The sequence below is a fragment of the Dama dama genome, chromosome 20, assembly GCF_033118175.1.
Source record: "Dama dama isolate Ldn47 chromosome 20, ASM3311817v1, whole genome shotgun sequence".
In the NCBI taxonomy this organism is placed as follows: Eukaryota; Metazoa; Chordata; class Mammalia; order Artiodactyla; family Cervidae; genus Dama; species Dama dama.
Genome location: NC_083700.1, coordinates 21,624,892 through 21,647,291, shown reverse-complemented (window position 1 = coordinate 21,647,291; position 22,400 = coordinate 21,624,892). Strand labels below are relative to the sequence as shown.

At 36.6% G+C, this 22,400-nt stretch overlaps 1 protein-coding gene across 2 annotated transcripts in view; it reads left to right on the top strand.

The window, feature by feature from the left end:
- Nucleotides 1–344: 344 nt before the first annotated feature.
- VPS45 (vacuolar protein sorting 45 homolog) overlaps nt 345–22,400 on the top strand; it is a 67,376-nt gene continuing 45,320 nt past the window's right edge. For both annotated transcript variants that reach the window (XR_009689034.1, XM_061120924.1), the window contains exons 1-10: nt 345–546; nt 1,173–1,307; nt 3,561–3,621; nt 10,034–10,113; nt 11,179–11,247; nt 11,373–11,510; nt 11,949–12,059; nt 14,852–14,986; nt 15,417–15,530; nt 15,932–16,099. Coding sequence is in view for 1 of the 2 variants with exons in the window: in XM_061120924.1 (XP_060976907.1) it covers nt 454–546; nt 1,173–1,307; nt 3,561–3,621; nt 10,034–10,113; nt 11,179–11,247; nt 11,373–11,510; nt 11,949–12,059; nt 14,852–14,986; nt 15,417–15,530; nt 15,932–16,099 (1,104 nt within the window). In the remaining variant the exon portion in view is untranslated. The remainder of the gene's footprint in view (nt 547–1,172; nt 1,308–3,560; nt 3,622–10,033; nt 10,114–11,178; nt 11,248–11,372; nt 11,511–11,948; nt 12,060–14,851; nt 14,987–15,416; nt 15,531–15,931; nt 16,100–22,400) is intronic.

Genomic DNA, 22,400 nt, shown 5'->3' with positions numbered 1-22,400 from the left:
CAAGAAAGCGTTAATGGCAAAGAGCGACCACGGCGAAGCTCTGCCGTGCGTGCATCCGAGCCAGCCTTATGCCAAATTCCTCCACACCGCGAGGCGCCACCTTCTCCCCAAGCCAGCAAGAGGGGTGGCAAGCCGCGGCCAGGCCTCGAGGCTAAGAGCGGGGAAGGGTCTGAGCATCGAAGCCTCAAAAACCTCCGGGCTGGAGGTGGATCGAGAATCACGTCCGGGATTAGCGGGGTGTCTCTGCTGAATTCTTGCATCCAGTCGGGAAGCTGGGTTCCCCGGACCGCGTAGCGGAACTACAACTCCCGTGACCACTGCTGCCCGGACTTCCGGAAGCCAGAGCTGGCCGGGGAGGAAGTTGCTGAGACCCGGCCAAAAGGACGGGGGTTAATTTAGCGAGAAAAACGGGGGGTGGGAAGAGCTTTAGGGCTAACCTGTCAACTCGCCACCATGAACGTGGTTTTTGCTGTAAAGCAATACATTTCCAAAATGATAGAGGACAGCGGACCTGGCATGAAAGTGCTTCTCATGGATAAAGAGACGGTGAGTTTGCTTTTGCTCAGTGTTTGGAGGGGGACGGGGGGAACCCTCCTCCTTTGCAATAACTGGTCCCATGCCACTGTAGGGTTTAGCATTTAATTAAAGATTTGTAAGTTCATCATGGAACTGAAAGGCTTTATAAAGCTTCCCTAGATGGTTTTCAGTCTGAATGATTCTCACTACTGCCAGAGAGTCTTCTTGTACCCAAAACAATTGACTGAAATCAGAAATCCTTTTCTAAATGCCTCTGCCAAGAAATGATATATAAGACAGACCACTGGGAAGACTTTGGGATGGTCCTGTTATTTCCACTCAGCGTTGTGTTTTTAAAGTAAAGCTATTAGAGCTCAAACTGAGATGACAGGTTATTATTTATCGGTCACAAAATTTAAAAAAAAACTTAAGGTGGTGGGAAACTTTTTATTTGTCCGTGTTCGGAGAGAGCATTTCATTCTGGTACATTACTTATTATTTTAGATGCTCAGTAAATGTTATTACATATCTTAGTATTTAAGTTATCCCAGTAAGTATAGTATTAATGAAAAAAAAAATTTTTTAACTCTTAGGTATTGCTGCTTGTTTTTATTATTCTGGACTAGCATAATATTAGTTAATTTTTTTCTTTACAGACTGGCATAGTGAGTATGGTATACACACAATCGGAAATTCTCCAGAAGGAAGTGTACCTTTTTGAACGCATTGATTCTCAAAATCGAGAGATCATGAAACACCTGAAAGCAATTTGTTTTCTTCGACCTACCAAGGTACTGCATAAACAGCTGCCATCTGCTTAGGCAAATACAGCACACTATGATCTGGAAGTATTATGAAGACAAAATAAATTTCTATTATCATTTGTGGCATCATAACTATACTGGCTTATCAGTTATAACCATGACTTTCCTCCTTTCCATATCTCAGTCACTCCTCACAGCTAGATTTCCTTCAAGATGTTATGTAGGTTCTCAGCTACTTGCAAAGCCACTAACTGCCAAGACCCACATCTCTTTATTCTTAATGAAACTCCACACCTATCACACTGAACACCATTGCCATTTAATCTTACATACTTATGTCAGTGTTTTGAGTCTTTATCATTTTATTCATATCTATGTTTAGGAATCGTTAATGGCTCAATTTTACTTCCCTGACATATTTAGTAGCCCTCAGAGCTCTCCTCTAGCTGGCCTGGTCTGCCCTTATGTATTCAGGCTTGTATGTCCTGTCTCTGCTCCTCCACTGCAGCCAAATAGGCCTCTGTATGATCCTTCTACATGCTCACTCCTGCCCTGTTTATTCTTTTCTCCTAATTAAAGGTTCTTTAGCCTTCTGTCAGTTTTCGTCCATTATCTTCGAAATCTAACTTGAATCCTCCTTTAAAAATCCTTTACTATTTGTCTTATTTTGTATATTCTCTTGATTTATATTCATGTTCTTAACTCCAGTGCTTATATATTATGTACTTTCCAAGATGCAAATCTGACCGTTTCACCATGCTTGAAATCCTTGAATGATTTCTCATTGCTTTTATGATAAAGACACAACTCTTTCTTAAGTGAGGCCTGCAAGGCCCTGTATGGTCTAGTCCCTGCTATTTCTATAGCCTCATTTCAAACCATTCCCCGTTTGGTCTTAGCCACACTATTCTTTCAGTCTGCTATATTCCATCTTGCCGCAGGACCTTTGCACTGGTTTCTCTGTTTGCCTGGACAGTCTTCACTCCCTCAAGCAAATCTTTCCTGGCCTTGCTGACCAGGTCAAACCCCCTTCTTATAAATACTTATAGCACCATCTTCTCTGGCCTATTACTTGTCATGGTTGAAGTCTCATATGATTTGTATGATTAATTAATATGTCTCATGTACCAGCAGTAAGTTCCAGGAGAGCAGAGATGATGTCCATATTTTCACACTACTATGTCCCCAGTGTCTACCACATAGCAGATACTCAATAAGTAATTCTGAATTAATTAATGTATCAAGTATAATTCTTTTGTTATAGTAGTTTCCAATTGTTTCTTATTAGTCATGAAATTTTGGTTCTGAGAGGGGTCTTAAAGATAATTTAGTCCATCATTGCCAAACTTTTTTTTATTAGAGAAGCTCTTTCACAGCCTTATGTATATGTTCTCTCAAGCTTAAAATGTGTTCTTAGAAACAATTTTTCCTTACGATTACATTTAAAGTTAATTTTTTAAAGTTAATTTTTAATGTGGTTTACAATTTAAATGACAGTTTTTAAGGTCTTTTATCCATTTAACAAGCAATATGTATTGCTTACATTACTTTTCATTCTGTAAGGAAATGTATGGTTTTTTAACATTCAAAAATGATATTTTATAGTTTGGAGGTCAACTTTATACTGAAATTTAGCCATATGTTGTAGTTTCAAAAGTAGATAAAACCTGCCTTATGATCTTACGTAATTGGAATTATGTTTTGACCATTTGAAAATCAGTTGTTTTTTATTTCTAAATTTCATGTTTTATTTTTAAATAATGTGATTATACAAAAGGCCTTAGCCTACTGTTTATAAATACTTCAAAAATACTGTAGTTCTGCCACTTTTGGTCCCAATAAGTTAAAAACCCAAGTGAATATAATTAACTATATTTTCTCTTGAATGTTGGTTTTTAAAGGACTAGACAAATTTTGACGTTCTACAAAAAAATAAGAATTTTGATCAGATGAATACAAATTTACAGACAAATAGCTTGAGGCAAATTTGCATAATTATTATCTATTTTATGTTGTATTTCAACATCTATGTACTTTATATTTTTTAATACTAATTTGGCCAGAGCAGTGCAGCTATATCACATATGATTTGATCATTATATTTAATGTATCTCTTTTATCCCCAGTCCTCACCCTTCCCAATATAGGCACACTTAATCTAGACCTCAGCACAGTAGACTCTTAGTAAATACTTAAACAAATCAATGGATGATACATATTTATTACTTCATCACTTAAGCGGTTTTCCTCATTTTGTTTGTTTGTTCTTTTCTTTTCTAGGAGAATGTGGATTATCTGATTCAGGAGCTTCGAAGACCTAAATACAGTATATATTTTATTTGTAAGTATTTTTTCACCTGTTCAATCATATAACTAAATCCTAGCTAATATGTTCTACTAGGTACTGCATATCATCAGTAAATTAATTGAATCCAACACTCTAAGAGTCTGGTGGGTGTTTTGTCCTTCAAAGTATTACCAGTGTTGGACCAGCATTCTGTTTCTGAGAGCTGAATGTGGTTTCCACTCATCATTGACTGCTTGGGTTAAAAAAAAAAAATGTAAGCTTTACCTTGCCTTTCAAATTTCTTTATAAGTCAAAAGTTGTAAGTAGTTAACTTTCACATTCCACCTTTGCCAAAAAATGTATATATACTTCTTCCTACTTTACACTAATGAACTGAGGCATAGAAGCCAGTTTATTTATTTGGAGGGAGGATGTAGTTGAGTTTGTTGGAAAAGCAGAGATTTACTTTACATACCATTCTTCTCTTTGCAACTTTATGTAATACTTGAAAGTAAAAGTCATCAGATATGTATGTCCTATTTGCACCACTTTTGGGGAGGGAAAGAGAGGTGGAGGCCTGGAAATAAACTAGGTTTGTTTATTGTATATTTGTTTAATCATACAATTTATATGGTTTTTTTTTTTAATCTAATACATTTTGCTTTGGAAGTTACATCTTTTCTCCTCTAGATGTCATTATTGATCTTTATAACATTAATGTAGCTTACTTAAAAGCTTTGGAGTTTTTGGGTTTAGACTATAGTCTAAGACATACATACTTTCTTCAGGATATATTACAATTTAATAATGGTATCAAAAATTAACGTTTGTGATAAGACACTGTATTTTATAAAAACTCTCTCATATATTATTTTATTCAGCCTTTAAAACAACCTCAGGAGGTAGAAATAGGCAATTTTATTCATTTCTATTATCCTACTTTTGTTTTTGTCATTGTTTTCTTTTTGGTTAATAATCACAGGTTTTCATTTTCAATTAAACTTTTTCTTCTGAGATAATTGTAGATTCACATACAGTTGTAAGAAATAATACATAGATCCCATATACTGTTTACTCAGTGTCCCCTAACGAAGCATCTTACATAACTATAGTTCGGTATCACATCATACCATATTGACATTGCATCCATTTGCATCCAAATTGCAAAGCATTTCCATCTTCCTAGGATCCCTCACATTGCATTTTGTCTACTTCCCTCCCATCCCAGCCTCCTCAGTAACCTCTGGCAACCACCAACCTATTTTCCATTTGTATAATTTTGTCATTTCAATAATGTTATATAAATGGAATCATGCGGTATATAACCTTCTGAAATTGGCTGTTTTTTTCATTCAGCATAATTCTCTAATGATTCACCCAGGTTGTTGTGTATCAATGCTTGATTTAAAAAAAAAAAATTTTTTTTTTTTAATTTATTCCATGGTATGACTATACCACAATTTGTTTAACTATTCACATAATGAAGGACATCTGAGTTGTTTCTAGTCTGGGCTAATACAAATAGAGTTGTTATAAATATTTGTGTACAGGTTTTTGTGTGAACATAAGTCTTTATTTCTCTGTAATACATAATTCCCAGGGATCAATTGCTGGGTCATATGGTAGCTGCATGTTTAATGTTTTTAAAAACTACTAAATGTTTTCTGGAATGACTGTGCCATTTTACATTTCCAGTAGCAATATCCAGGCGATCTAATTTCTTTGTATCCTAACAAGCATTTAGTGTTGTCCCTGGTTTTCATTTTAGCCATTCTGATATGTATGTAGTCATTCAGTAATTTTTTAGTCTGATTACAAGCTAGGTACTTAGGATAGGAAAGTATAGAAACTTTTGTATTCAGCCACACATACACATATTTATAGAAAGAGATTGATTCTCCATGCTGCCAAATCTATGTGCACATTTAATAGAATCACTGTTTTGCTAAGTCTCTTAGCTAAAAAGTGAATAGATCATGAGATAAAAGACTTCTTTTTCCTCTGAAGAGTTATCTGATGCAGTAGCCAAGATTAATAATGAATAATAAATCTAGTACTTACTCTTCTGGTTCTAGAGATTGATTTAGGCCGTGAATCTATGAAGTTGAAGAAAACAATTATATATGTTAAAGTAGTTAGCACTAAGCCTAGGAAAAATAGACTGTTGAAATGTCTTGGGTGGAGCAATTTCACAGGTTTATTTAATTGAAATAAACTAAAATGAGTTTATATATATGATTTTATTCTTTATAGACTTTCAGCACAATTTATATCAGCATTAAACTGGCCTTCTGCTCATGTCATTTTTTAATAATTTTATTTTTGTATATTCTTATGTCTACTAAATATCTTGTGTGGCATACTAATTATCTTAGTATGCCATCCTTTACTTTAAAAAAAACTTTATTGTGGAAGTTTTCAAATATGTACAAAAGTAGACAGAATAGCCTAATAAATCCCAATGTACCCATCACCCAGTTTCTACACTTACTGTACCATGACCAATCTTGTTTTAGCTGTACTGCTATCTACTCCCTCATCAACATTATATTGAAGAAAATCTAACAGATCGTATGATTTCATCCATAAATATTTCCATGTGCATCTTTAAATGATAAGGACTCATTTTTAAAATATACCACTAGTACATCCAAACAATGAAAAGTAATTTCTGTTTATTCAAGTATTCATTCAGTGCTCAAATTTCAAATTCTTTTTTTTTTTTTTTTTAGGATTTATTTATTTATTTATTTTCAATTATTTTTATTAGTTGGAGGCTAATTACTTCGCAACATTGCAGTGGGTTTTGTCATACATTGACATGAATCAGCCATGGAGTTACACGTATTCCCCATCCCGATCCCCCCTCCCACCTCCCCCCCACCCGATTCCCCTGGGTCCTCCCAGTGCGCCAGACCTGAGCACCTGTCTCATGCATCCCACCTGGGCCGGTGATCTGTTTCACCATAGATAATATACATGCTGTTCTCTCAAAACATCCCACCCTCGCCTTCTCCCACAGAGTCCAAAAGTCTGTTCTGTACATCTGTGTCTCTTTTTCTGTTTTGCATATAGGGTTATCATTACCATCTTTTCTAAATTCCATATATATGTGTTAGTATGCTGTAATGTTCTTTATCTTTCTGGCTTACTTCACTCTGTATAATGGGCTCCAGTTTCATCCATGTCATTAGAACTGATTCAAATGAATTATTTTTAACAGCTGAGTAATATTCCATGGTGTATATGTACCACAGCTTCCTTATCCATTCATCTGCTGATGGGCATCTAGGTTGCTTCCATGTCCTGGCTATTATAAACAGTGCTGCGATGAACATTGGGGTGCACATGTCTCTTTCAGATCTGGTTTCCTCAGTGTGTATGCCCAAGAGTGGTATTGCTGGGTCATATGGCAGTTCTATTTCCAGTTTTTTAAGAAATCTCCACACTGTTCTCCATAGTGGCTGTACTAGTTTGCATTCCCACCAACAGTGTAAGAGGGTTCCCTTTTCTCCACATCCTCTCCAGCATTTATTGCTTGTAGACTTTTGGATAGCAGCCATCCTGACTGGCGTGTAATGGTACCTCATTGTAGTTTTGATTTGCATCAAATTTCAAATTCTTTCATGCCTTTTTTTTTTCCTGCTCAGTTTGTTTGAATTAGGATCATAGTAAGGTCCACACGTTGTTAATGAAACATACATTGTTGAAATTTCTTTAATCTTCTATAGTTCCTCTCTCTAACTTCACCCCCACACAGTCTATTTATTGAAGAAACCACAAAACCACCTCCTTCTGTTAGTGTCCTTCAGCCTGGATTTTGCTGATTACATCCACATGGGATAGTTTAACATGTTCTTTGCAATTTAAAATGTTCCTCTGTCCTTCAGTTCCTATAAATTGGTACTTGGATACACAGGTTTAATTAAATTCAGATTTTATTTCTTTTTGACAAGAATATTTCATCAGCAGTGTTGTGTGCTTCCGTTGATTATCTTACTGTGGTACTAGCAAAGGTTAATGCTCAATATTTAGTTCCATCCATTGATTCATTAGGAGTTGGAGGAAAAAAATGGTGTTTTAATTCTATCGTTATCATTCCTGCTTTGCTTTTTAGCTGGAAAATTGCTATAAAGAGTTTCCCCTCGTCTATTAATACTATTTGGTTATCTGATGGTACAGTTCAGTTCAGTTCAGTTCAGTCACTCAGTTGTGTCCGACTCTTTGCGACCCCATGAACTGCAGCACGCCAGGCCTCCCTGTCCATCACCAACTCCCGGAGTCCACCCAAACTCATGTCCGTCGAGTCGGTGATGCCATCCAACCATCTCATCCTCTGTCATCCCCTTCTCCTCCTGCCCTCAGTCTTTCCCAGCATCAGGGTCTTTTCAAATGAGTCAGCTCTTTGCATCAGGTGGCCAAAGTATTGGAGTTTCAGCTCCAACATCAGTCCTTCCAATAACACCCAGGACTAATCTCCTTTAGGATGGACTGGTTGGATCTCCTTGCAGTCCAAGGGGCTCTCAAGAGTCTTCTCCAACACCACAGTTCAAAAGCATCAATTCTTCGGTGCTCAGCTTTCTTTATAGTCCAACTCTCACATCCATACGTGACTACCGGAAAAACCATAGCCTTGACTAGACGGACCTTTGTTGGCAAAGTAATGTGTCTGCTTTTTAATATGCTGTCTAGGTTGGTCATAACTTTCCTTCCAAGGAGTAAGTGCCTTTTAATTTCATGGCTGCAGTCACCATCTGCAGTGATTTTGGAGCCCAGGAAAAATAAAGTCAGCCACTAGATCAGAAACTATAAAACTCCTGGAGGAGAACATAGGCAAAACACTCTCTGACATAAATCACAGCAAGATCCTCTATGACCCACCTCCCAGAATATTGGAAATAAAAGCAAAAATAAACAAATGGGACCTAATTAAACTTAAAAGCTTTTGCACAGCAAAGAAAACTATAACCAAGGTGAAAAGACAGCCTTCAGATTGGGAGAAAATAATAGCAAATGAAGAAACAGACAAAGGATTAATCTCAAAAATATACAAGCAACTCCTGCAGCTCAATTCCAGAAAAATAAATGACCCAATCAAAAAATGGGCCAAAGATCTAAACAGACATTTCTCCAAAGAAGACATACAGATGGCTAACAAACACATGAAAAGATGCTCAACATCACTCATTATCAGAGAAATGCAAATCAAAACCTCAATGAGGTACCATTACACGCCAGTCAGGATGGCTGCTATCCAAAAGTCTACAAGCAATAAATGCTGGAGAGGGTGTGGAGAAAAGGGAACCCTCTTAGACTGTTGGTGGGAATGCAAACTAGTACAGCCGCTATGGAGAACAGTGTGGAGATTCCTTAAAAAACTGGAAATAGAACTGCCATATGACCCAGCAATCCCACTCCTGGGTATACACACCGAGGAAACCAGATCTGAAAAAGACATGTGCACCCCAATGTTCATCGCAGCACTGTTTGTAATAGCTAGGACATGGAAGCAACCTAGATGCCCATCAGCAGACAAATGGATAAGGAAGCTGTGGTACATATACACCATGGAATATTACTCAGCCATTAAAAAGAATTCATTTGAATCAGTTCTAATGAGATGGATGAAACTGGAGCCCATCATACAGAGTGAAGTAAGCCAAAAAGATAAAGACCAATACAGTATACTAACACATATATATGGAATTTAGAAAGATGGTAACAATAACCCTATATGCAAGACAGAAAAAGAGACACAATGTATAGAACAGACTTTTGGACTCTGTGGGAGAAGGCGAGGGTGGGATGATCTGAGAGAACAGCATTAAAACATGTATATTATCAAGTGTGAAACAGATCGCCAGTCCAGGTTGGATGCATGAGACAAGTGCTCGGGGCTGGTGCCCTGGGATGACCCAGAGGGATGGGGTAAAGGGGGAGGGCGGTGGGAGCGGGGTTCAGGATGGGGAACACATGTAAATCCATGGCTTATTCATGTCAATGTATGGCAAAAACCACTACAATATTGTAATTAGCCTCCAACTAATAAAAATAATTGGGAAGAAAAAAAATAAAGTCAGCCACTGTTTCCACTGTTTCCCCATCTATTTCCCATGAAGTGATGGGACTAGGTGTCCATCTGGTGGTACAGTTGGGATATAAAAGGACAAATACTTATTTCTTTCTAAGTATTTGCTCTTTTCAATATAATGATTTGGTTCCTTGGCATCCTGCAATGCCTATAATGATGGTTCCTTTTTTTTTTAAATATTATGAATTTACAGATTTAAACATATTTGTGCTATTCATTCCAATGTGAAGGTGTTTGACTTATACCACAATGTATAGTACCACATATACTAAACTTCACTTAATTCATTAGACTTTAACTGTCAGGCCCCCTTATGTCTAATTGTAACAAAAATTATCTCCTCTGAATAAACCACAACTTACATGTCTGTTTCAGATTTCAGTAATGTGATAAGCAAGAGTGATGTGAAGTCATTAGCTGAAGCTGATGAACAGGAAGTTGTGGCTGAGGTTCAGGTAAATATATTGGTCCTCTAACACATCTCTTTTATTGGCCCTTTCTAAAGATATGAGTCTATAAATAAGGAAAGTGCTACCTCTTAAGAAAGGAGGCTATTGATCAGACACAATAAATGTGCATTGCATCACACTCTACTCATATATATATAGAAAGTTTGGAAGAGGTATCAAATTGAGTGGGAATAGAATTAAAGAAGTCGGTGCGAATAAGGAGATTGGAATGTACTGGATTGGTAGGGAGGGTTTCACAGTGTTGGAGTCAGAGCCAGTTATGTTTTATAAAGGTAGTCTTATGAGCTATGCTATAAGAATGTTCATCTGCACAGTTATAGTTTATGTCTGATTGGGAAAGAATAAGAAGTAAAGGATGAATGAGGTTTGTGAAAGTTCTGTTTGTGATTATCTTGCTTTGGGAATAAGCAGATTGGTCATTATGTTAAAACTTGGAAACTCTTCAATATTCTACATGCTATATGGAATACCTCACATTAGAACATTTCATGTTACCTTTTCCTTCTTAAACCCTTTAGTGTTCTTGAATACATTTATCACAAATGTTTTAAACACATTTATCATCTCAGTGAAGTATATCATCCTCAGAGGAGCAAATAAGCAAGTTTTGGATTTTTAGAAGGATGTGCTAGGTGATAAATGAATAAAAAAGAATGACCTATTTTAAATCACATTCTCCCTCATGAGAACACACTGGATGGCAATGTTCTTACTCATCTGAGTGTAACACTGTATATCTTTAGCAGTGTTTTATTTTTACTAATTGAAAAGTCTCCTTAAATATGCTATGTATATTTATACAACTTTTGTTTTTGATTGGGGTTTTTTTTTTAAGATTTATTTTTGCTTCTATTCTATAATTGTCTTATTAATTCCCTCACATTGACTATTGTTACTCAGTTGTTAATTGATCAATTTTTCTTTTTTATACCTGCATTTCCTCCAATTTCATTGTATCACGTAGTATTATGTCACATATGAAAAATATTATTGCCTGATACAGTTAGGAGTTTGTGGAATAACTGACTGATCTTGGTGCTTTGTTTGCAGGAATTTTATGGTGATTACATTGCTGTGAATCCACATTTGTTTTCCCTCAATATTTTGGGTTGCTGCCAGGTATGGAAAGAAGGGAGGTGTTTGTTTGTTTGTTTGTTTGTCAGATGGAAGTTAATTCAGTAAGTAATTGGACTTCTAAGAAAAAATTCAAATATGTTCTATGAATGTATGTTTTTAACAAAAAGGGTCGAAATTGGGATCCAGTCCAACTATCCAGAACAACTCAAGGACTGACAGCTCTCCTTTTATCTCTGAAGAAATGTCCAATGATTCGTTATCAGCTTTCATCAGAAGCAGCAAAGAGACTTGCAGAATGTGTTAAGGTACGGCATTCTGTATCCTCAGTTCCAAAACATCAAGACCATTCATTTCCTTATCATATTTCAGAAACTAAAAGAATATTTTCTCTGAAACCAAGGAGATGATATGTTAGGTTTATTGGCAAAGAGGTAGGAATTATATTTTAAGACCCAAGGCAACAAATTAGAGCTAAGATTCTTAGGTTTAACTCAGGAAACATTTGCAAGCTACTTAACTTCTTTTGATCCAGTTAAACTACTTGCAAAATAAGAGTTTCAAATCCTAACTCCTTAAACAGAATGCTACTAAAATTTTGTCAAGCTTTTGAATCCTTTTATGGGAGGCCTGTGAAAGTGCAAAATAACTATTGTAAATGTGGTTTTTATGTATGAATTTTCTACTTATGTCATCTCTATCTGCTCCCAATTGGTTGACCAAACGTCTTTCTGTCTTACCCACAGCAAGTGATAACTAAAGAATATGAACTGTTTGAATTCCGGCGGACTGAGGTTCCTCCACTGCTACTTATTTTAGATCGCTGCGATGATGCCATCACCCCATTGCTAAACCAGGTGCAGAGCCCTTTGTTAGCACAATGGAAGGATGATTTCAAGTGGTATTCATCAAACTGCAGATGTGGAAATGAACATGGTCAATTTATTTGCCTCCTTATTTTCAGCTATTCTTGTTTTTGCCTTGTATTTCCTAGTATTCTGGTATCAGTGTTCTAGCCACAGTCATCTTCAACTCTTGCTTCTGCCTCTTCCTTTCTGTCTCTTTCTGCCACCATTCCTAATTAAGGCAACTTCTAGATTCTCTGGTTTCCATGATGGCTTAGCAGTGAAAAATCTGCCTGCAGTGCAGGAGACACGGGTTCAATTCCTGGGTTGGAAAGATCCCTGGAGGAGGGCCTGGCAACCCACTCCAGTATTCTTGGACAAAGGAGCCAGGGTCACAAAGAGTCATACATGACTGAAACAACTGACCACGCATGCACACTAGGTTCCGTAGATTCTACTTTTCCAGTGTCTGTCTGTTCTTTCCCATTTATTGCCTTATCTTGGTGTAACTGATCTTTTACAGCAGTAGTCCCCAGCCCTTTTTGCCACGAGGGACAGGTTTCATGGAAGACAGTTTCTCCACGGACAGGGCTCGGAGGGAGGGCAGCCAGAGGGGTGGTGTTCTGGCCTTGTATGGTAGTGTTCAGGTAATGCAATCTATGGGGAGTGGCAGATGAAGCTTGGCTACACTCGCTCACCCAAGGCTCACCTCCCGCTGTGCAGTCTGGTTCCTAATAGGCCGAGGACCACTACCAGTCTGCGGCCCAGGGGTTGGGGGCCCCTGTGTTATAGGAATTCTGAAATAGTCATCTACTTGATTTCCCTCTTTTAATTACTTTCCACTATAATGTATCTCACAGATACAATGTTATTAAATTACTTTTACTAAAGCTCACAGCTCTTATCCTATTACCCCTGACTTAAAAATCTTACCTGTTTCCCATTTGCCTGCTGGAGACTCCTGAACTTGACCACCATGATCCTTCATAATGTGGGCTCAACCTTATAGAAAACCTGCAGCTCACTACTATGTAGATATGCCTCATTATTCTCTGCCATCATTTTATTCGTGTTGTGACCTCGATCTGAACTCTGGAATGTTTGGAATACATTTTCTTCCCATCTTCACCTCTTAAAATTCTTACTTTTTAAAACCACTTGAAACATCTCCTTGAAGCTTTTACTCTTTGGTCAGATATGATTTTTTTTTTCCCTTTGAATTACTGTAGAACTTTTTCTCTCATGTCTCATACTTTGTATGTTGTATCTTTGTTTTCACATTCTCCTAGGTTATACATCCCTTCAAGGCAGACTATGTCTTACTAATGGTTGTTCTGTGAATTCAAGTGCAGTGCCTTACAGTTTATAGACACTTTATTAATAGTGACTTTAAATTTGTAGGAAAAGGCACAGTCTATATTTCAGTTGCAGCTCAGCTTATAATCATGTTAATGCTAGGGGAAATCTGTGACTGTGGAGTACAACTCCTCTATGATACAATAGCCTTATATTCTTAAAATTCAAAGTAATATAACTTTATGCATTTTATATATTATATATTTTATATACTTTTAGTAATAATTAAAGAAATTTTGACAGTGTAAAAAAGTAGAAAGAAAAATAATTGCCTATAATTTGTTTCCCAAAGAAAAGCAATCATTCATTCAACAAATTTCACTGAGGACCTGTTAGGTACCAGGTACTGTATTAAGTACTGGAGATCAAAGGTTAAAAGATACAGTCTCTGTTCTCAAAGAGTTCATGATCCAATGAAGAGAAAGTAAACAGTTCATTTTTATTATGAAGTATGTGCTAATGGCAAAAGCATGCAGAGGATGCTGTGTATGAAGCATAAAACATTTTGTTGTACTTACTTTAAATGCTCTAATGAAACTTGTTTTTTCAAGGATTCACTTGGCAAATATTTTAGGAAATAAAGTGCCTACTTTTATAACCTATTATTATAACAAATCTAGATTATTTATATATGTATACACTTATACATAGATAAATATTTAGTTTTAGACTCTAGATTTAGGGGGTAATTTGCTGGAAAATACTGTTTTCTCTAATGGGCCTATGACTATTACTAAAAGTCTATTACTAAAGTCTAAAACTATTCCTAATAGTTACTAAAGTAACCTATTCTCCGTAAAAGGTGAGAAGGCAAATTTTGGGGTTTCTCCTTTTCAGTTTTACCAAATAAGTTCACATTTTGTAAAACTGGAAGCCCATCCTTCTTCACAATGCATATTAAGTAAAAATATAAAATAAAATGGATTCACAAGCAACTTTCTAAATATGCATGTTTTGATCAACCTACAAGGTTTTTTCTGGTAATATTAGTGTTCCCAGGATAAATATAGCACTACTCAGATCTGCAAGAACACACTTCTCATGCTGCAGAAAAACCACAGAAGCATACAGGAAATGGTACAGCTTATAACTGCAGCACCAATATAGCCCTATCGTGAAGCCAAAAATGTACTCTTAATTCACAGGCAAAAATTGGAGCTACTGATAGATCTAATTTGTTTTCTTTCTATCAGGAATATTAATCTGGCTGCCCTTCTTCCAAAAGTGTGAAATCTAAAAGTATTTTGACTTTTGGATGTTTACCCAATTAAAATGAGAATCATAATGCTTAGTATAGAACAAAATATTAATAAAATTTGAGCTAAATAGAGAACCTCCATGTAAAAAAGACTAGTTTACTAAGAATATTATCAGTTTTTGTTTTCCTGCCAATTAGTATTTCCACATATTATCAGTTACTAATTTTTTTGTCATTATTCTTTATCTAGTGGACATACCAGGCCATGGTCCATGAACTACTGGGTATAAACAACAATCGGATTGATCTTTCCAGAGTTCCAGGAATCAGTAAAGATTTGAGAGAGGTGGTCCTATCTGCTGAAAATGATGAGTTCTATGCTAACGTAAGTGGTTTAAAGTTCTTTTTAAATGTTTCTATGTGAGGTTAATCTGATTTGTTAGAATGAGAGCAAGTGCGGGATTTCATGTGGAAGGATGAGAGAGACATCCTATAGATAAACTGCATCTCAAGGGAAGACAGAAGAGTTTTTTTTAACCCTTCAACAACACTTTTTTCTTAGTAATCATGTACTTAGTTTTGTACTTAAAAAATTAGAACCCAGTTTATTTACTGCCCTCCTGTCTGTAGCTCTTTGTGAGATTAGTAGTGGTATTCATCACCAGTGTCCTGGACAATATCCAGATTTGGTAATTATAATGAAATTTTCTTGCCCTTCAACTCTAACTGTATTCATTGTTCTTTTTCACTTCTTTTAAATTGTCTGAAAGTCAGCCTAGTGGATAGAACTGTGTTTCCAACTTCCTTTTTCACAGAATATGTACCTGAACTTTGCTGAGATTGGTAGCAACATAAAGAATCTCATGGAAGACTTTCAGAAGAAGAAACCAAAAGAACAGCAAAAACTAGAATCAATAGCAGACATGAAGGTAAATTGAACATGTACATGGATGACTAACATGCAAGACTTTGGAACTATTCATGTAAGCAACATTTCTGGAATATTCTGGGTCTGATTTCTGCCTTAATTCCTTTTGTTTGGTTCAAGATTATTTTCTATTTTCTCTTTAGGAAACAGTGTAATGAAAACTTCATAGTAAGCCATGAACTTCTTTCCATTCTTCAGTCCTATTTGAACTATTTAATTACTCAGTCTATTGACATATACCAGTCCTTCTCTTCTTAAGCATAACAAAATGCTGTGTGATTGAAAGTTTTAGATGCCTTAGTCTGGGCAGAAGAATAATCCCTTCCTTTTTTTTTCTCTTCTTCATACATGCCTGTCCTGAAGAAATAACAGAACCCCCAATTGATGTTTTTTTCATGGCAGGCCTTTGTTGAGAATTACCCACAGTTCAAGAAGATGTCTGGGACTGTGTCAAAGCACGTGACGGTGGTTGGAGAACTGTCTCGGCTGGTCAGTGAGCGGAATCTGCTGGAGGTTTCAGAGGTTGAGCAAGAACTGGCCTGTCAAAATGACCATTCTAGTGCTCTCCAGGTACCTATTCAGTCCCATTTGATGAGCACCTACTGTAGTAAGCCACTGTGGCAAGCAGAGCAGGCAATACGAAGGCAAGTAATCCTTCTTAACCAACATGGAGTCTACAGTCTAACAAGGAGTTGAGGCAGGAACACAAATTAGTATTATTTAAGATAGATGGGCTTCCCTGGTGGCTCAGATGGTAAAGAATCTGCCTGTACTGCAGGAGACCCAGGTTCTATCCTTGGATGGGGAAGATAGCCCCTGGAAAAGGAAATGGCAACCCACTCCACTATTGCCTGAAAAATCCATGGACAGAGGAATCTAGTGGGTTACAGTCCATGGGGTTCCAAAGAGCTGGACATGACTGAGTGACTAACACACACACAAGATAGATAGATGATAAGAGACACAGGAGAAGAAAAAATGTATAGTCCCTAAGGGTTCAGGCAATTAACTAAGTGTTTAGGAGGGCAACCCAGGCAACTAGAAAGAATGCTAGACTAAAATCAGAAGATCTAAATTTTAGTGTTTGAAATGTCACTGCTGGCTTTGGGACCTGGAGCTGTTGGCTTAATTTCTTAGCTATTTTCCTTATTTGTCAAATAGGTATAATGATATGTATCTCACAGGACTGTTAGGAAGATTTAAAGATACAATATCTATTCAAATGCTGGCGTCACCAACTCGATGGACATGAGTTTGAGCAAGCTCTGGGAGTTGGTGATGGACAGGGAAGCCTGGCGTGCTGCATTCCATAGGGTCGCAAAGAGTTGGACATGACTGAGCGACTGAACTGAAGTTTGTACTATTGAGCATCTGCTTTTTATTCCACAATCATGTGAATGCCTGCTCCATGTACATAGTACAATGAGTATCTAGAGGAACAAAAATAAATAAAATACTATCTCCTCAAAGAGTTCACATATTAGTAAGGGAGAAAGAAATTTAAACTCAGAGTTATAATATATGCAATAAGTGCTATACTAGAGGTTTTACAAAGGGATATGGAAATACAGAGGAAGGACGGCTATTTTCCGTAAGGATGTGGCTTCTTAGAGAAGAAGATATTACTTTTCAAGAAAAGAAATTCTCAGCAGAGAGAATGCAGACATGGAGATGTTAAGGAAAAGAACCAAGGGAACAGAGACTAACTCAATGTAGCTAGTGCTGGATACAAGATGAGGCACGGTCTTAGATAAGCCAGAAGGACAGATTAAGGCCTGGTTATGGCCACTGAAAGGAGATTGGGCTTTAATCTTAAAACGATAGGAGCTATCAGAGGATTTTAGCAGAAAAGCGACATAATCAGACAATTGGGCAGCATTTCAAGTTAATGTTTAAGTCAAAGTTGTGGTACTGACTATAGTAAGATTTGAGGTTATTAGGGACAGTTTCTTAGAGAAGGTGATATTTAGATGGACTGTAAATAATGAATGGAATCTGGAGGAGGATTTCAGCAAAGCAAAGATGCAGAAATATGCAAAAAAATAATAAACAGCATGACCTGTTGAGAGTGGGTGCGGAAGAGAAATAGGAGATAAAATTGAATTGGTAAACAGGAGCTAGTTTATGAAGATGCTTGTGAGAGGAATTTTTATTTGCTGAGATAGGCAAAGAGATCCAGCATAGAGTCTTATGTAGAAGTTGATATGATGAAAGTAGTATTTTAGGAAATTTAATAAGGATGCTTTGGAGGTGAAAAAATTAAAACCAGGGAGGCTTAAAAAACTCTTCATAGTAGTAAAAATGTACAGAAGGACAAATGTGAAAGACAGTATCAAAGGGAGAAAATAATTTAGAGACAGATTGGCTATAAGGATAACAAGAGAGAACAAATCAGAGATAATTCCAAAGTTCCTGAGACGTGACAAAATGTGGTATCACCAACAGTAAGTAACTTGGGAATGAGAGTCCTTTGGGAAATGGCTGTTTCTAAGCCATTTATTATAAGAAGCACATTTCCTTACTAATAGGACCCTATATTCTAAATCCTAGTCTCTTTCTCTCTTGCAGTTGTACTTTATAAAATAAAGCCAGCATGGTATAATGGAAGCAACACAGGGTTTGCAGCCAGACTGTCTTGGCTTATATCCTGTCTCTATGTATCAACATTTCTTTGGGAAAATTACTTATTTTGCCCAAGCTTATCATAAAGTTTGATAATGATTTCAAACTTTTAGGTTGTTATCAGGATTCAGTGAGATGTAAAATGCTTCCCATATGATAGGTGCTTTGTAAAGGTTAGTTTCTTTCCTCTTAGCATAATTTTTGGTTTTGTTTTGTTGTTGGCTGCCTTGGGCTTCCCTGGTAGCTCAGACAGTAAAGAATACATCTGCAATGTGGGAGACCTCAGTTCGATCCCTAGGTTGGGAAAATCCCCTGGAGGTGGGCATAGCAGCCCACTCCAGTATTCTTGCCTGGAGAATTCCATGGACAGAGGAGCCTGGCAGGCTGCAGTCGATGGGGTCGCAAAGAGTCGGATATAACTGAGCGACTAAGGACAGCCACAGCCTGGGTCATAGCCGTGGCACTCGGGATCTTTCCTTGGTGCGGGGCCTCTCTAGTTGTGGTGCGTGGGCTTAGTTGCTCCACAGTGTGTGGGATCTTAGTTCCACAGCCAGGGATCCAGCTGGCATCCCCTGCATTGGCAGGCAGATTCTTAACCATTGGACCGCCAGGGAAGTCCTTTAGCGTAGTTTTTTAAAGATATGATACAACTGAAAGAAACAAATTCACCCACCTGTGGTTGCTCTAGTTATATATACTAAAGCCTTTACTGTGATTTATAGTTGCTGATTTTTACTTTTTAAAAATCTTTACCAAGATTTCCTCTTGGTAAACATTATTTTTAAAATCATAGAGATGCTATTTGCTTTATATTTATGAAAAGTACTTCTGTCAGCAGTTATTTTATCTCTGTATTCTTAAATCTTCACAAAGAACTTTTAGGGTGACTTTTATTTTTAGTTGTATTAAATTCTAATTAGTTTTTAATCAATATTTGTTGAAATATAGTTGATTTACAGTGTTGTGTTAACTTCTGCTGTATAGGAAAGTGATTCAGTTTTATATATATACACTTTTTTATATTCTTTTCTATTATGGTTTAGTGTAAGTTTTAATTCTTAAATAGATTATGTAAGTATTTGATGAAAGAGATAAATAGTACAAACTGAATCTGTTAGTAGTTTCACTTGCATCCTTACTGTTGTTCTGTGTATGTGCAAGCCTATGTGAGTGTGTATATTTCCTTCTCTCTCTTCTTAAAAATTCAGATGATACCATATTGTACACATAGTTTTGCATTTTGCTTTTTCACTTACTTTGTGTCTCAGAGACTGTTCCAGACTAGAACCTAAACACTCATTCTATTAAATCACTAAATAGTATTCCTTTATAAAGATACTTCATAATCTATTTAACTTCACCAACTTTCTTTAAACAACACTGCTAATAACAGTTTAGAGTTGGCCTGTGGGCCTAATAGAAGTATTCCTATGGAAAACTTTTTATTTTTCTCAATAAGATGAATTTTGTTCTCTTATGAAATAAAAACAGAATTGTGTCCTGTAACTAAATTTAAATTTCCTTATGTTTCTTTATCATTTTAGCTTTCCCTTTAAAACAATAGAACCAAACTTAATCACTAGCCAATTTTAGTATCTTTATTTGTATCTCACCATATGGAAAGCAGTTAGAAATGGCTACTATAATTCCTTTGCCTGAAATCTTATTTTTTGTTCATTTTAAAAGAAAAATAGACACTTTAAAATATGAATTCCATTTGTGATCCACTTTGCCAGTACAGCATGCAGGGTTCCCCAACCAGGGATCTAACCCGTGCCCTCTGCATTGAGAGCCTAGAGTCTCAACCACTGGACTGCTAAGAAATCCCTATATTTTTAAAAGTTATCTTTTGAAGGTTTTCTTGCCCATGGTATTAGGGCTTTACAGTGAGCAGTTGACTTCGACTCCACCACCATAAAGGATTTCTTTGGCAACATGATGTAAACAGTCAATAAAGAGAACTTCTGTTTAATAATGAGCAGATGCCAAGGGACTGACCCGCAGATGGGATACAGCATTCCTTGGCTTGACCTTAGATGATGATAACGTCATGGAACAATGAATTGATTTTTGAGTAGAGATGAGGTTTGCTTTAGTGAATAGTGACTGTATCATGGTGAGGGAGGAAAAGCTCATATATTGCTAAAAATTAACCTAAAAATTGCTGCCACTGATAACCAGTTATCCAGTTTGATTCAGAAGAATTTCACTAGAACCAAACTGCAATGTACTGTCATTGAAACATGTGCACAGCCTTGGAAAAGACTGATTAGTAAGGAAGATTTTTTTCATACCATAAAGGAAAAATCTTCAGACAATAAACAATTCCCCTTCCCTCTCTGCGTGGTTGTGTTGTCATATCACAACTTTTCATTCGAAATAAGAATCTAGTCTATTTTATATTCTTCTTTCCTGACCTTGGGTAAAAGATCTTAAATCATGCCATTAATAACACATAGGACAATAAATATTTGTTAGAGAAATGAAGGTAAAGAGTTCTGTTTGAAGCAGTATAGAATAGAATAGCGACTGAAAGGGCTTGGATCTTTGACGTCTTGGGTTTGAAAATGACTCTTAGCCACTCCAGTCTTAGTCTTTTTGTCTGTAAAATGGGGGGAAATGTCAGTACTTAGCTCAAAGATTTTTGTGAGGATCCAGTGAGCTAGTACATATAAAACACTTAATATGGTACCTGGTGCTTATAACATTCAGTGAATGTTAACTATCACTATTTTTAGTATTACTTTTTGATGGTGCATTCCCTTTTTTATGGCATCCAGGACATGTTTTTTAATTCACTAGTTATCTTGGAACTCTCTCTGATTTTAGAAAGGCTTTTTTGCTTCTCATTAGAATCGTAAGAAAATTGTTTGGGACACATTGAGCTGACAATTTTACTTTGACCAACTAAGATTTAAAATGTTCCTGTCTCTCTAAACCATCATTTAACTAATGTTTCAGAAACAGTGTTGACCAGCAGAAGACCTACAACAAAGCTAAATTTGACTAGTCATTAAGTAAAAGAAACCTGACTCAAATATATTTTCCAGTTAGTGGAACTGGAACTGGATCTCGCCTACTTTCTATCTTTTTTTTCTAGATAAGCTCTTTATAGTCCCATAACACTGTTCTCTCAGACTGTTAGATTAGACCCAATTTTAAAATCATATCAACATGCTGAAGACTTCTGCCAGTTTCGTCTTGCTGTTCTAGTCTGTTAGCTTATAATGCTATTCACTGAGTGTTTTACTACAAAACTGTGATAGTAGATAACAGGGTACAGAGCTTGTTCTTGAGGTTAAATTAAAGCCAAAATAAAGGGGTGGGGGGGAATTATCTTTAGTTGCAGACTTCAACTGTATTTTGTACAATAGTTTAAAATATAGGTTGTCATTGTCATCTTTTAGTCACTAAGTCATGTCCAACTCTTTTGCGACCCCATGGACTGTAGCCCACCAGGCTCCTCTGTCCATGGGACTTCTCAGGCGAGAATACTGGAGTCGGTTTCCCATTTCCTTCTCCATAAAATATAGGTATGTCAATATAAATGTTTTTTTCTTGTGCTGCTTTAGCATAGTTTTGGTAGAAGAAAACAGAAAAGTAGTCAGCCCAAGATAACAGAAGAATCTCTAAATATCAGAATTGTTTTTTAGTTAATGTCTTTTTGAATGAATGTTAGCTCCATTTTGAAACTTGACCTTCACAGATCGTGTTTTTGCATTTCTTTTCCTATTCCTTCATTGGGCCTACACTAATGTTAGAATTCAGTGGAAAGATTTTTGAATCCCATCTTCTTAAGTGGACAATAGTTTTCTGTTTCACTCTTTACTCAGCTGCTGTTATTATGTAACAGTATACTTTTTCTCTCTTGATTATCTCTAGGTTATGGGAGATTTAATAAGAAAAAAGATACCAAAAAGTCATTATATAATTCAGCCATATTTTCAACATATAAATACCTCCATGAAGCATATACCTCCTATGTAATTGAAGGCTCTCAGATTCTTTTTCTCCTCTTCCCTGGTTAACACCCTGGAATCTCTGTATAATGTATGTCACTGTTAGTCAAGTTGAGTCAAGTAGCCATGAGGGAAGTAGTTCAAAATTAAGTCAAAGGATAACATGGTATCCAGGCAGACAAAAAGGCCCTGCTTCTTCAAGGACTTATATAACTGAGAAAGAAGAAAGAATTCAGCTTGTACCTACATGTGTCTTTTCATGAGGAACTAGGTGAGTTTAACTGGAATAC